This window comes from Odocoileus virginianus, chromosome 26 (assembly GCF_023699985.2).
Source record: "Odocoileus virginianus isolate 20LAN1187 ecotype Illinois chromosome 26, Ovbor_1.2, whole genome shotgun sequence".
NCBI classification, from domain to species: Eukaryota; Metazoa; Chordata; class Mammalia; order Artiodactyla; family Cervidae; genus Odocoileus; species Odocoileus virginianus.
Genome location: NC_069699.1, coordinates 10,175,682 through 10,189,826, shown reverse-complemented (window position 1 = coordinate 10,189,826; position 14,145 = coordinate 10,175,682). Strand labels below are relative to the sequence as shown.

Here is a 14,145-nt window from a genome sequence, read left to right as displayed (position 1 = left end):
AAAAGTCGGAGTTGCTGTGGGTGAAGAAGTCTTCCCAATGACCACCCCCGCTTTCTTTTGTCCATACCATCTTCTCTGGTCAAAACCAGACTGGTGCCGGGGAGAAGCTGTCTGTACGGAGTGGTGTACTGACAGTCTCACAGAGACAGAACAGGAAGAAGATCTTATAAGCGGTAAAAATAAACTTGGTGGTTTCATTACAAATCTTTAAAGAAAACAAGTTACATTGAAAGAGGAATCTCTAAAGATTTAGCATCTGTAATAGCTCCATATCACATTCAAGAATTTAACTTGACACCTAACCTCTGAGTTCCAATGGTGACAGGCACCCGGGAGGCAAAGATAAGGAAGACATAATTCATCCTGAAGCTATCAAGCCCATCAGCTTGAGGAGTGCCGGCCACTGGCTGTGTGCCTCGGGGCAAGGCTGACCCAGAAGGGTGAGAGAAGAGGGTGGGCTGAGATGGGATTTGAGGGCCCTGGATGACACCAGCCTCTTGGTTCCAGCTGGGTGAGGGGTACTCTCTTCGTGTGGACAGCATATTTCTGCTGAGCATTGGAAGGACTCCCCTGGCTAGCCTTCTCAGCTGGATGTTTTCAGTGCATTCCTGCTGGGGATTGTTTTTTGTTTTTGTTTTGTCCATGACCCCGGCCAGGCAGGGAGGGGCCTGACAATGACAGATGGGACCCACCCACCCCCATTTGGGTCCATTAGCCGACCGATCAGGTTTACTAATATGAGAGCAGCTTCAGCTCCTAATTGAATTCATCTGGAGACATTACAGGGCTGAAGCTGCCAGGAGGGCAGCAGGGCCCCTGCAGCATTGCTCCGTGATTAAATATTCAAGCCCAGTGAATGCTGAGAGTCTTGATGGGTGTAATTACGGTGTCTGGGGCCATCGCCAGCCCTCCATCAGGGGCCTGGAGGTTTAAAGCCTTGCACGGCTGAACCTCTGTGGCTCCGCAGAGAGCACCGCTGTTCTGGGGTTCAGCTGGCAAGGCACCAGAACAGAAGGGGCGCCGTGGTGGGTCCTGCCCCAAGGGGCTCTTGCTGTATCTCGGGGCATCTTGGAACTCCAGGCCCATTGGGCCGATGGTGTCCGTGTGCAGATTCACGAGGCCCCGCAGAGAGCTGGGTTCACTGCTGGGGTTTCTGCCCTGCAGGGAGCAGACGACACGAGCTCCTCCGAAGGCAGCACTGTGGACTTCCTGGACCCCGAGGAGATCCTGAGGAAGATCCCTGAGCTGGCAGACGACCTCGATGAGCCAGACGACTGTTTCACGGAAGGTAGAGTGGCAGCCACAGGCCTCCTCCCCTTGACATTCATTAGGGCCGGAATCCAGCTCACGTGGACACTTCTGTGTTCAGGGCTCTGGCCTGGGGTCCACGAGAGACAGACAGGCAGGATCCTTTGCTCCTTACTCTCAGGCTTGAGGGCCCAGCGTCAAACACGAATGCCAGACTCCCAGAAGTTGAGCAGTGGAATCTGTATCTCCCGCCACATTAGACACAGCAAACAGTCGCTCTGCCTTCCTCATCACCTTTGAAAACACCTCACTGAGTTATAAACCTGCCCTCTGGAGGGTGAAAGGGAAAGGTAGCCCCTGCCATAAACTCTTGCTTGGGGACGTGAAGGACCCAGAGGAGGGCAGGACCGTCTGTGTCCCTCCATCCCCTGTGGGACTCTTAGAGGCAGAACCTGCATCTTTTATTCTTCCTTTTCCTCGGTATTTAGAACAGCAAGGCCTGCTATGTCCTCAGTGGATATTTGTGCAATGAATAAACACATATTTCATATGATGAAAGTAATTGTGGCCTAAATAAACAAATGAACCATTTAATTGAATTTCTACTTTCACATGACCCTGGGCTGGGCTGCCCGCAGGTCCCATCCCAGCCCGAAGGACCTCCCAGTTCAGCACAGGTTCAGGCCTGGCTCCTCAGACACCCTCAGGCCCAGGCCCCATGTCTTGTGCAGGCACCAGAGAGGGTGGGATGAGGAGAGGGACATGGTATCGCCTGCAGGGAGGAAGTGCCTGGGAGGAGGTGAGAGAGAGCAAGACCAGTGGTGGAGAGGAGGAAGGGCAGGATGGAAAGGCTGCCTGAAGAGGGACCGGGCTTCTCTCCTGTCGCAGGAAAGAATTCTTTTCCAAAGGAGCAGCAAGTGGGTTTCCCAGCAGAGTGGTTTCCCTGCCAGGGCTGGAGCCGAATGTGCTTCCTTTACCAGGGGACATCACTCACCCCAAGTCCCTTCTCCCCACAGGCTGTGTTCACCACTGTCCCTGTTGCAGAGTGAACAGCTCCAGGTTTCCATGGGCCACAGGCTGGCAGGTACGCAAGGCCTGCTTTCGCATCGTGGAGCACAGCTGGTTTGAAAGTTTCATTGTCTTCATGATCCTGCTCAGCAGTGGAGCGCTGGTAAGGGGAGATGGGGTCCCTGCCCCAACGTCCTCCGGGTGTGTGATCTCCCACCATCCAGAGGCCCTGGGGCCGCAACAGTGGGTTCCTTTGACACCTGGGCTGAAAGTCGCCAACCTGTGACTGAAAGGTGATCTGCAGCCCAGCATGAGGGCTCCTCTTAGCCGGAGTGCATGATCGGTGCTTGAGGTGCCCAGGTCATGGCCTGCTACACCTGACTGCGTGGATTTCAAGCAGTGAGTGTGGAGATCCCACTTTATAGGGAAACTGACATTCAAAGGCTTTATGGGACTTGTCCAAGGCTACCCAGCTTATCAGTCATGAAACCTAACTTTGCCCTCATTTGAGCCCAAAGTCCCTGATTTTCCACCTTCTGGCCTCCCAAACACACTGCCCTTTTCTGAGGGCCCAGAACCAAGAGGACCACCCTTCCCTGCTCTATCAAGTCACTTGCAAATACCGCCGTCATTCATTCAAAGCTCATGGAAAATCATCACAACAGCACTTCTTGAAATTTAATCACCCAGGGAGCTTCTTAAGATGCAGATTCTGATTCAGTAGATCTGGGGTGAGGCCTGAGAATTTGCATTTGCAACAAGCTCCCACATGGTGCTGATGCTGGTCCATAGGCCACACTTTGAATAACAGGGCCTTACAGTCCGAGAGATTTTGAGTTGAGACACTTCCTAAGCCGGCTCAGTGGTAAAGAATCTGCCTGCCAATGCAGGAGATGCAAGTTCCATCCATGGGTCAGGAGGATCCCCTGGAGGAGGAAATGGCACTCCAGTATTCTTGCCTGGAGAATTCCATGGACTGAGGAGCCTGGCAGACTACAAACTGTCCATAGACGTGCGAAGAGTTGAATGCAACTGAACACACACACTCATCCTACTACTAAGCCACTTCAGTCATGTCCGACTCTGTATGACCCCATCCCTGGGATTCTCCAGGCAAGAACACTGGAGTGGGTTGCCATTTCCTTCTCCGATGCATAAAAGTGAAAGTGAAGTCGCTCAATCATGTCCGACTCTTCGCAACCCCATGGACTGCACCCTGTCAGGCTCCTCCGTCCATGGGATTTTCCAGGCAAGAGTACTGGAGTGGGGTGCCATTGCCTTCTCCGCACACTCATCCTAAGCCTCTTGCTGAATGCCCAGCTTTGTAGCATACGGAAGGATGTTTCCCTCTGCACCATGGCATAGTCTCACCACGCAATCTCAATTCATCTTCCCAATGAACCAAGGTAGACATGGACACAGGAAGAGATTTATCATCCCCAGGGGTCCGCATTTACGGATGAGTACATTACAGCCCCGAAAGCCCCCAGCTCATTAGTTAAAGGGAGTACTCACACCCCAGCCTCTTGACTCATAGCCCCAGTGTTTCCACTTGTCTTTCTCCCCATGTGTCACTTACTCCCTGAAAGCAATATACTGACCATCTGGGCATGCACTCCAAAGCCACATTTCCCAGGAAGGGAGGCCAAACTGCTGAGGGTGTTGTCTTAGCATTCAGGAGGAGCCAAGGAAGGTGAGAAGGTCTGATGGGAGGAGAGCTGAGGGAGGAGAGTCTCGTGCAGCAGGCTGGCCTGCCATCTTGGCTGAGTGGAGAGGGGCTGGCAGCATCTGGCGATGCCCACTGCCCTGGCACAGGGTGGTGAGGTCTCTCTCAAGCAGCAGTCTCAGCCCAGTCCTAAGTGCAGAGGCCACACTGCAGGGCAAGGGGAGGCTGGGCAGTGCATTCGCCACACATACCCTTCCCTCTATCCTGAAAAAGATAACCTCTATCATTTGATGTGACTATAACCACATTTGCTAGGGACTAGGTGCTTTCTTCATCATCTCCTTCCCTTCTCTCTCTACTCCCCTTCTCCACACACCCCAGCTGCTCCCCCCACCCTCCCTCCAGGCAGGGAGCACACATCCCACACCAGCTGCTGAACCCGCCCCAGCTTTGCCCTCCCATCCCCCTTTCCTTCCCCAAGGGACTGAACTGGCTGGCACCAAATTTAGTCTTCCTTATGCTTTTACTTTGAGTACATTTTTTTTCTAAATAGCATGAGTTTTTATCTGACAAAGTGCAAAAAAAAAAAAAATACTTGGAAATTATGGGAAAATGCAAAGAAAAAATAACACCCATTTTCCTATCACTCGGAGAGAATCTCACTTTGAAAACATTTTGGTGCACTTCCTTCCCATCTTTTTTATGCATGTAATACATAAGTATTACAAAATGGAAATCACACTTGTGCATTTCATAATTTCTCAGTAAATTTTCATGGTAATTTGGTCTTCCTGTCTTATTGACTGGCTGCAGTGTAGCTAACCCCCACACTCACTCCTGATAGCATTGAATCTGCCTGCAATGCTGGAGATGCAAGAGACCTGGATTCAATCCCTAGGTTGGGAAGATGCCCTGAAGGAGGGCACGGCAACCCACTCCAGTATTCTTGCTGGAGAATCTCACAGACAGAGGAGCCTGATGGGCTACAATCCTCGGGGTCGCAAAAGAGTCAAACATGACTGAGTGACTGAGAACACACACACACATCCTTATGTACACTCCTTTGGAGGCGTCGCTTTTTTCCTGTCTTAGATCCAGCCTTAGAAGCAGAACTGGAAGCAGGAATTCTTGTGCAGTTTGTGGAGGGCACCCTCTGGGGCTTCCCTGGTAGCTCAGTTGGTAAAGAATCCACCTGCAGTGCAGGAGACCCCGGTTTGGTTCCTGAGTTGGGAAGATCCGCTGGAGAAGGGATAAGCTACCCCCTCCACTATTCTTGGGCTTCCCTTGTGGCTCAGCTGGTAAAGAATCTGCCAGCAATGCGGGAGACCTGGGTTCGATTCCTGGGATGGGAAGATCCCTGGAGAAGGGAAAGGCTACCCATTCTCCAGTATTCTGGCCTGGAAATTCCATGGACTGTATAGTCCATGGGGTCACAAAGACTCGGACACGACTGAGCAGCTTTCACTTTCCTCTGGGCTGGAGCACGTGAAAGAAGTAGGACAGAACAAGGAAAGGAGCTGGAAAAAGACGTGGTTCCCATGAAACCCAGCTTCACCCTGATCCCATGGGAGCTCTGAAGCATCAAGGCCATCACAGGACTGGCCCACCTTGAAGCAAGGGGATAGTCAGACACTGGCTGCAGCTGCCCCCAGAGGGGTGATACAGTCTCCTAAGGTGGAGTCACTTCCCTTCAGCCCAGGCATGTGTTCTCAGGCAACAGGCATCACCAAATCCAACATTCACAGTAGCCCGAGATGGTCACACTGGTCCTTAAACAGGATCTGGGTGGGATACCAACAATGGGTAGTGTCCTTAGGATGCATTCTTGAAGGCAGAATTGCTCCATTTCTAAAAATATTCGAGGCATATTACCAAGTTGGGGGTCCAAAAAAACTCAACTAGTTTTTACTCCACCCAGCTGATGTGTGCAAGGAGCTGCTTCCCCACAGCCAAACTGACTGGGGGTTCCCCTCACCCCATCCATCCCGACCCTATGCCTCTTCCTCTTCATCAATCTGATAAAAGAGAAATGTTATCTTTTTTTTTTTCATTTGGATTTCCTTAATTACTGGTGAAATGCAGCATTCTTTTTCAGAGTTCATTGGTGAATCTTACTTTCATTTTCATGAACATCCTTTGTTGCTTTTATTTTTAAACCAAGTTACTGTTAACAATCCCTTTGGTCCACTTCCAAAATCCAATTTGAGAAGGTTTCCTTTCTCACTTGTGTTCAGCTTCCCTGCAAAGTATAAGCAGGACTGTGTGTCCCTGCTGGCTCCAAGGAAGTCCTGGTTTGTATCTCGCAGGGCCTCCTCCACTATATCATGCTACCTCCCCAGAGCAGAGAAAACAAAATGATGCAGGTGAGCTGGTTCCCAAAGCTCTCCCAGGAGCTGTGGCCAGGGCTGGCTAGATCCTTTCCTCTCCTTGGGCCCCACTGCTGTGGGTCTAAGCCACCTATCAACTTGCTTCCTTCCTTCCAGGCCTTTGAAGATTTTTACCTTGACCAGAAGCCCACGGTGAAGGCCTTACTGGAGTACACTGACAGGGTGTTCACATTTATCTTTGTGTTTGAGATGCTGCTCAAATGGGTGGCCTACGGCTTTAAGAATTACTTCACCAATGCCTGGTGCTGGCTGGACTTCCTGATCGTGAACGTGAGTGACCCAATGGACACTTGTGGAGTTGGGGGTCCTTTCCTCTGGCTGATGGCTGCAGCTAGTGCAAAGAAAGTTTAGCAAGGGATCTGAGAATAGCCCTGCATACCTGTGATCCAGGTAAGATCTAAACAGTACATGATTCCAACACAACAGTGACCGTCAGGTGAGTCTTTAGGTCCTTGGTCTCCATCCAGAAAGACCACTTTCTACTCTCTGTATTTTACATTCAAAGCAAGATAGTACATGACCTTGAATCCACTGGCAGGGCTTCCGGACCTCAGGATGCTAAAGACTGCCTGGCACAGAGAACCTGCCCTCCCTCTGACTCAGTGATCTCCAGCCTTTGCTATGCTCTAGAATCACTTGGGGAGCTCGTAAGAATACAGTGAACAAACACTCCTCTTCCCAGAGATTCTGGTCTTACTGGCCCTAGATGGAATCCAGGCATCAGTGTCTTGTAAAAGCTTCTGGGCATGTCCAGTGTGCAGACAGGATAGAGAACCATCGAGCTTGCACCACTGGCATTTCCCCAGTGGCACTAAAAGTGACAGAGGTCTCCAGAGGTGATGACCTGGAGCTTGTGTGTTCAGATGAACTTGTGACCACTGGCCCTGCATTAGGGGATTTACCAAGGGCCTCCCACACATTAAACTTGAGATTTCTCAAAGCTCTGGGGAGACCATACTCAATAAAGTCTCCTTATAGTCCTTCTAGCCCCCAAAGCCCAGAGAGAGTGCCTCCTCTTCTTAACCATACAGTCCTTTATCTGTCCAGGCACTTGCAGTCTTGGCTGTTCAGGATGGCTGCCTGAGCTATTTGCTAACTGCTGCATGCCTGAGGGTCCCTGCAGGCAGGGGGAGGCACGTGCTATGTTTGTCTCTGCTTCCCACACTCCCGCAGCCATCGGTGCCAAGGTCTGCACATCAGAGGTGTTAGGAAATGTATCTGTATTTGGTGCTTGCCTCCTGAAGCTGGATGGGGTCCAGTTCAGAACATTCTGTCCAGCCTCCTGTGTTGGCAGGTCCCCCACAGCAGGTCTGGGCACCCAATTCTCTTCTTTCCTGATACCAATGCACTAGCAGCATCAGGTCACTGTATCACTGGGATTAGCTGTGAGGCCTGAAATCTGAGTCACAGGTGATAATTTTATAGGTTATCAAATAATTATTCATAGATGAAAGATAAATGTTTAATTCCAGCCACCCACCCTTGTTAGGGGCAGTCACTCCTAAGTAGGTCTCACTAGTTTCAGTCCTAATCAGCTGAAATGGTCACCCATTCATCCACCCATTCTCCTACCAATTCTCCTTCTGAACATCCATCCCTTCTTCCATCTATCCAACCATTCACCCTTCCTTTTTTCCTTCCTCCCAAATATCCATTCATGTTTACTTCTCCTATTTATTCTCTGTCAGTCTTCTCCCTCTGTCCATCCATCCATCCTCATTCTTCTTCCTCTCTTCCCTTCTGTCCCTCTGTTCACCCTAACTTTCTATCCATCCATCAATTGGTTCTTAACCCTTCTCTTTCTATCCTTTGATTTGTCTTTCTATCAAACTGTCCAGTCATCTAACTCACCATTCATTCAAGCACCTTCCATCCAAGTATCCTTCTACACATTTGTTTCTATCTTTCTATTCTTCCTTTAATCTTCCTCATCCACCTATCCTTCCTTTTTTCCACCCATCTGTCCATTCAGCCTCTTTCCTTCCATTCATCCATCCTGTCAACCTTCCATCCATTCTCTCATCTCTTCCATTCCTCTATCCATCTACCTTTTCTTTCATCCATCAGTCATTTTACCCAGCCAGCCATCCTTCCCCAATCCATCCACCCCATTTATTCACTATGTCAATTCTTTTTTGCCTTCTTTCTTCTATCCTCTCTTTCAATTCTATCATATCCATCCTTGTATCATTTAATCCATTCTTCTATCCAATCATCCTTCAACTTTCTTTCAATATATCTTCCTTCTTTCTTTCCTTCCTTCCATCTACCCATCCCAACATACTTCTGTCTTTCTTTCAATTTGTCAAAATGTTTATTTATAACTACAGAATATAAGATTGTCTTATGAAGTGCTCTGGGAGAGATAGACACCGAGAAATAAAAATTCCCTGTCTCCAGAAGTTTATACTTTAATCCTCCAGCAGATAAGACACACAGAGAGAAATAAACATGATGATTGAGGATGCTGTGAGCACTGCTGGAAATAATTAGTGTCTTAGGGACATAGAGACATAAACCTGCATCTGCTCTGGGGGTGGGGTAGCTGGGAAGGCTTCATATAGAAGTTGGCATTAGATATAGAACTTAAAATGAGTGGGAGCAATAAGGTACAAAAAGGGGTGGGGTGGCCAATTTAATTAAAAGATGACCCTGGGCAGAGGCACAGACACAGATACATTTAGGGAATGATTTGATTTGGGTAGGATATATGGATGATATATGACTGGAAAAGCAGGCTATGGCCATATAATATAGGCTAAGGAGTCTGGAGCTTGTCCTGAGATGATAAAGCATCAGAGAAGGTTGGGAGTAAGGGAGAAACATGATCATAATCAAATTTGCAGTGGAGAATAGATGGGATGGATGCAGCAGCAGGGCCTAGAGATCAGTTGAGAGGCTTGTGGCCTGAGATATAGGAATGGAGTTGGACTTGAGCAGGAGGGCTTTGATGGAGAGGCCCCAGCTCCTGATTGCCCCAACTGCTGATTTTGCAGGCCTCCTGGGGACTGAGCAAAAAGACTGAACAGGGTCCAGGACGGAACTGGCCCCAAACCTCCTGTTCTCAGTCAGCCAGGCAGCGGGGTGCCACCTGCTAATGTCTAGGAGACATTGCCTAGGAGAGTTGCCTAGATGAAGGAAGGGGGTCATTTCCATTCCAGTTTTTTGTCCTAGTGGAACAAGCTACAATTCAGAGAACATGCATTATTTGGGGCTCTAGCACCCAAGTGTAAACCCTTTCTTTTCTGACACACCCACCCAGCTATCAAGACAAGCTGAGCCTGAATTCAGCCCAGCAGTCATGGTGCAGTTGGGGTCTCCCAGGATTGGGTCACAGTCTCTGGCAAGCTCAAGCCAATGCATAAGGTATCTCTCTGGAACCGTCAAAGTGCCTGAGAAGCACGGCCATTTTTCCATGTCAGTTTGGGTCATTTGCAGTCCTTGGTCCAACACTTAAAAAATGCAAAACTGACTGACCAACAGGGACTCACAACTCAAGTCATCATGCCTCAGCGGTCTCTCGGAGCTGAATCTCCTGACCCCATGCCAGTCATCCTGGCTGTGAGGGCCTCAGAGCTCTCGTAGTCTGACTCCTCATCCTTCCTGAAAAGCTGCAGAGCTGTGAGGGCCTCAGAGTTCTCGTAGTCTGACTCCTCACTTTACAAAGGGTAACAACTTTTGTAAACCTGGACTAGCAAGGCACTGACCAAAGGGCACAAAAAAAATTAGTGTTGAAAGGGAAGTAGACACCACCCAGCTTCTCCAGTGGCCCTGTGGTAAAAAATCTGCCTGCCAATGCGGGAGACACAGAAAAATTCCCTAGGTCAGGAAGATCCCCTGGAGAAGGAAATGACAACCCACTCCAGCATTCTTTCCCGGGAAACTCCATGGACAGAGGAGCCTATCAGGCTACAGTCCATGGGGTCAGACGCAACTGAGTGACTAAAAAACAACAGATCTCACCCAGCCCAGGACTCTTTCCCTCCCTCTTTTCTGAGCAAATACAATTGAGACTCACTTTATAGTCCTCAAGATAGACTTTCAGCATCACCCCCATGAAGGGTCAGCATCTCTCCAAGTCTCTGAAGGTCCATCAAATGTTAAAGGCTGTTGGGACCTGGCTAATGCCCCTAGAGGGGAAAGGGAAGGCTGATTTACTACACCAGGAGCTTGACCCCCTACATACCAGGGTGTGGCAGTGTGAGAGACTGAGATTTTCTTGTACAATAGTTCAGATTAATGTTGAATGAAATCTTTCAGGAAAGTGAAGAGATTGGACTCTTGCTTTACCTCTCATTAGAGTTCAGAATAAGGTGGAAGCCAGGGTGACGGCTCCTACAGAGTAGGGAATGGGAGGGATTTCCGGTCTTCTTCCACCAGGGCCAGTTGAGGAGCCTTAGGGTGATGCTGTTGCTCTCTGCCTGCTCTCTTGTCAGATCTCACTGACAAGCCTCATAGCGAAGATGCTGCAGTACTCTGACATGGCGTCCATCAAAGCCCTTCGGACCCTCCGCGCCCTGCGGCCACTGCGGGCTCTGTCTCGGTTTGAAGGCATGCGGGTAAGGCTTATCTCCTAAGAGCTCTGGCCTGCAGCGTTCGGTGTCCACGCCACCTTTGTGCTCTGCGCCCCACCCCCCAGATCCCCACTTTCTACCGTCACACTGGTGCTGCTGCCGTGTCCTCACTCTCCTGGTTCTCCTTCAAGTCCCTCTGTAAGCGCTCTTTGCTTCTCACACCCAACAGGACCCAGACCTCACTCTCTCTTGCGCTCAGTGAGGTGACCCTGCTTCATGGCTTCGCAAGCATCTCTGACCTCAGTCTCCCACTCTGCCTTTTGTCCTTATTGTAAAAATCTTCACAACATCCCAAGCTCTTCATCTTTCCATGACAAATAAGCCCTGTCTCTGACACTCCATTTAAAGGCAGTGACACACAGCAGCTTAGCCACCAACCACCAGCAGGGATCTTCTCTTCAACCCAGCCCAATCATTTGTCCTATGGATTCTCTCCTTTGATCCATCTCTCTTCTCATCCATGGCTTCAGCCTCCACCTTGCCCTCCCTGTCTTCCTCGGAATGGAATGCTCACAAGCCTGGCCCTTGTCTCACAGGGACAAGGGACTGCTCATCTCCCCCTGCCCCCTGCTTCCTCATAATCATGAAAGTCTCCTGGTACAGAAAGCAAAGTTTGCTTTCTTCCTCTACCATTGCCTCAAAAAATACACAGTACTTTCAAAACAAGTGTGGACTTTTAAAATTAACTTGTATCTTTACAAACACTAGGAACTTATGATTGAAATATTTTGATATTTATTTTATCTCCAGGTTGCTGATTTACAAATCAGCAAGTTTGTGAATATGAATTTGGGTTCTCACTGATTATTGACCAATGTACACTATAAACTATATTTTATAAAAAATATTTTATAAAATAAAACAAAGTTCTCAAGTCTGTGTGTGCAAGTACAAAACACACTTGCACCCCTAACTGAGCATGTATGTACTTATAAATGTGTCCTCAATTTTGAGGAGAGACAGTGAACCCTGCCCTGAATGACCTTGAGAGAGAAGGTATAAACCCATCTTCAGCTGCCCAGTGCCTCTGTCTTCTGACTCTGAATTTTGGCTCTGATTAACCCACTTCTCTTCCTTCCAAAGGCCACTGGCTTGTGACACAACCTGAATAAATGTAGAAAGAATTGGAATTTAGCAAGAAGAGTGGAGCATTGGTGGGGCTCCAGGGCTTTTTGCCTTTCTCCCCAGGTGGTGGTAGATGCCCTGGTGGGTGCCATCCCATCCATCATGAATGTCCTGCTCGTCTGCCTCATTTTCTGGCTCATCTTCAGCATCATGGGTGTGAACCTCTTCGCGGGGAAGTTTCAGAAATGCATCAACAAGACCAATGAAGGCTTTCTTCTTGTGCCTTGGTCTACTGTGAATAACATGTCTGACTGTGAACGTCAAAACCACACTGGAAGCTTATTTTGGGTCAATGTAAAGGTCAACTTTGATAACGTTGCAATGGGCTACCTCGCGCTTCTGCAGGTGGTGAGTCCTGAGATCAACCTTGTCTCTTCCTTTGGCTGCTCGATAATGTGGACAGTCTGGGGTCTCCCAGAAGATGCTACATGGAGACTCTGCGAGGGATAGCACTCAGTGTGAACTGAGATTATTCCCTATTCCTGCAGAGGACACTGTGAGGCTAGAGGAGCTTATCAGTGAGTGTGACCTCACAGTGGTGCAATTAGACCAATGTGGGCTAACAGAATAGAATAAAGGCATGGGCCTGCCATGGGACTGTATCAGGTGATAATTTAGAATTCACTACTTTTACAAAGTAGACCTGATATAGTCACATAGACTAAACAGTCTTCTACTGCAAATCATCTCCTAGAGGGTAATAAACTATGTTCCAGGTCTGTTGTAATGACAAGTAATGCTGGCTTGTGAATGTCAGTGACATTCACACTTCCATTCATTCATTCATTAATCCCTTGCCTTCATTCACTTGTCATTCAGTGTTGCTGCAGTTACTTATATGTTTGTCACGCAGTTAACCACAACTTCCTGTACGCAACCATTTGTTCACAGATTTGTTCCATAACGAGTCCCTAAGTAGCTATGGCATGCCAGGTTCTGAAATCAGAGACATGTCAGAACTGGCTCTGGGGAGTGGGGAGGAATGCTCTATGAGAAAAACAGACAAATAAGTGAATCAAAATAGAGGCCAATGTAGATGAATGGGCAGACACTGAGTGGCCTCTGCTCCTTGTTTCCAGGCAACCTTTAAAGGCTGGATGGACATCATGTATGCGGCTGTCGATTCCCGGGATGTGAGTCTCAGCCTGCAGTGCCTACTGCCTCTCCCTCTGTGCGTCTCACCCACACTAGTCTATTTGAAATGGAGTGAAATCGGCCTTGGTGCTGAAAGAGGCGATCACCTAGCAGTCTGGCACTATCCCCCAACCTGGAACAGTGACCAGCAGGCCCTCTGTTGGATATTTAAGCTGACCTAGTCTTCTAGGCTTCTCAAGTTCTTCCTCTGTTCACCATTGAGGAAATTATCAGAGAACCTCTAAAAGACTGTGTGTGAGGGTACTCCCTGGGCAGAGGTGGGGCCAAGAGCAGTGGAATTTCAGACACCATCATGGCAGCTGATGGGTGGAGATGGGTGCTGTTGGGGAAAGACCCTTTCCTGCTGGGGCAGAAGACACTACTGACAGCCTGTCCCATATCCCCTTCGGCCCACCTCTGAGTTCACTCTCATGCCCTGTTTCTGATTTTATCTGAGATTTGATTTTCTTCAGTGCCCCATAGTTTGCTCGGCAGCTCCTTCTGCAAGGGCAGAGGACTGCAGGTCCACAGGGGTGACCCTCACACGTAAACCGTAGGAGTCTGTAGACAAATGCCCTTGCTTCCTCGTCCCTTTGAAGTACAATTTTGAGGTGTGTTCTGCAGTCCTTAGAGGATGGAGCGCCACTTGCCTCTGATGATGGTGCTGCCTTTATCCTGCTGCTGCTTCCTTTCCCCCTCCCTCACTTCTGCTTCCTGGGATCACCTCCTATATAAGCCCCCTGCACCCAGGTCCTTGTCTTGGGGCTCAGCGTTCTTTGGGGTTACCACAGACTAAGATGCTCCCTTGTTCCCATGCCACCACTTGTCTGCTCACAGGTGAACTTTCAGCCCAAGTGGGAGGACAACGTGTACATGTACTTTTACTTTGTCATCTTCATCATTTTCGGCGGCTTCTTCACACTCAATCTATTTGTTGGCGTCATCATTGACAACTTCAACCAACAGAAAAAAAAGATAAGTGGGGCTCAAGTGTTTCTATAGC

General features: G+C 49.0%; 1 protein-coding gene across 2 annotated transcripts in view; it reads left to right on the top strand.

Annotated features, from left to right (window-relative positions):
• The window catches only part of SCN10A (sodium voltage-gated channel alpha subunit 10), an 88,052-nt gene that overhangs the window by 63,530 nt on the left and 10,377 nt on the right, over positions 1 to 14,145 (top strand). For both annotated transcript variants that reach the window (XM_020897948.2, XM_070455437.1), the window contains 7 exons: positions 1,165 to 1,288; positions 2,265 to 2,419; positions 6,406 to 6,579; positions 10,746 to 10,868; positions 12,072 to 12,356; positions 13,088 to 13,141; positions 13,980 to 14,117. In XM_020897948.2, the coding sequence (XP_020753607.2) occupies positions 1,165 to 1,288; positions 2,265 to 2,419; positions 6,406 to 6,579; positions 10,746 to 10,868; positions 12,072 to 12,356; positions 13,088 to 13,141; positions 13,980 to 14,117 (1,053 nt within the window). The remainder of the gene's footprint in view (positions 1 to 1,164; positions 1,289 to 2,264; positions 2,420 to 6,405; positions 6,580 to 10,745; positions 10,869 to 12,071; positions 12,357 to 13,087; positions 13,142 to 13,979; positions 14,118 to 14,145) is intronic.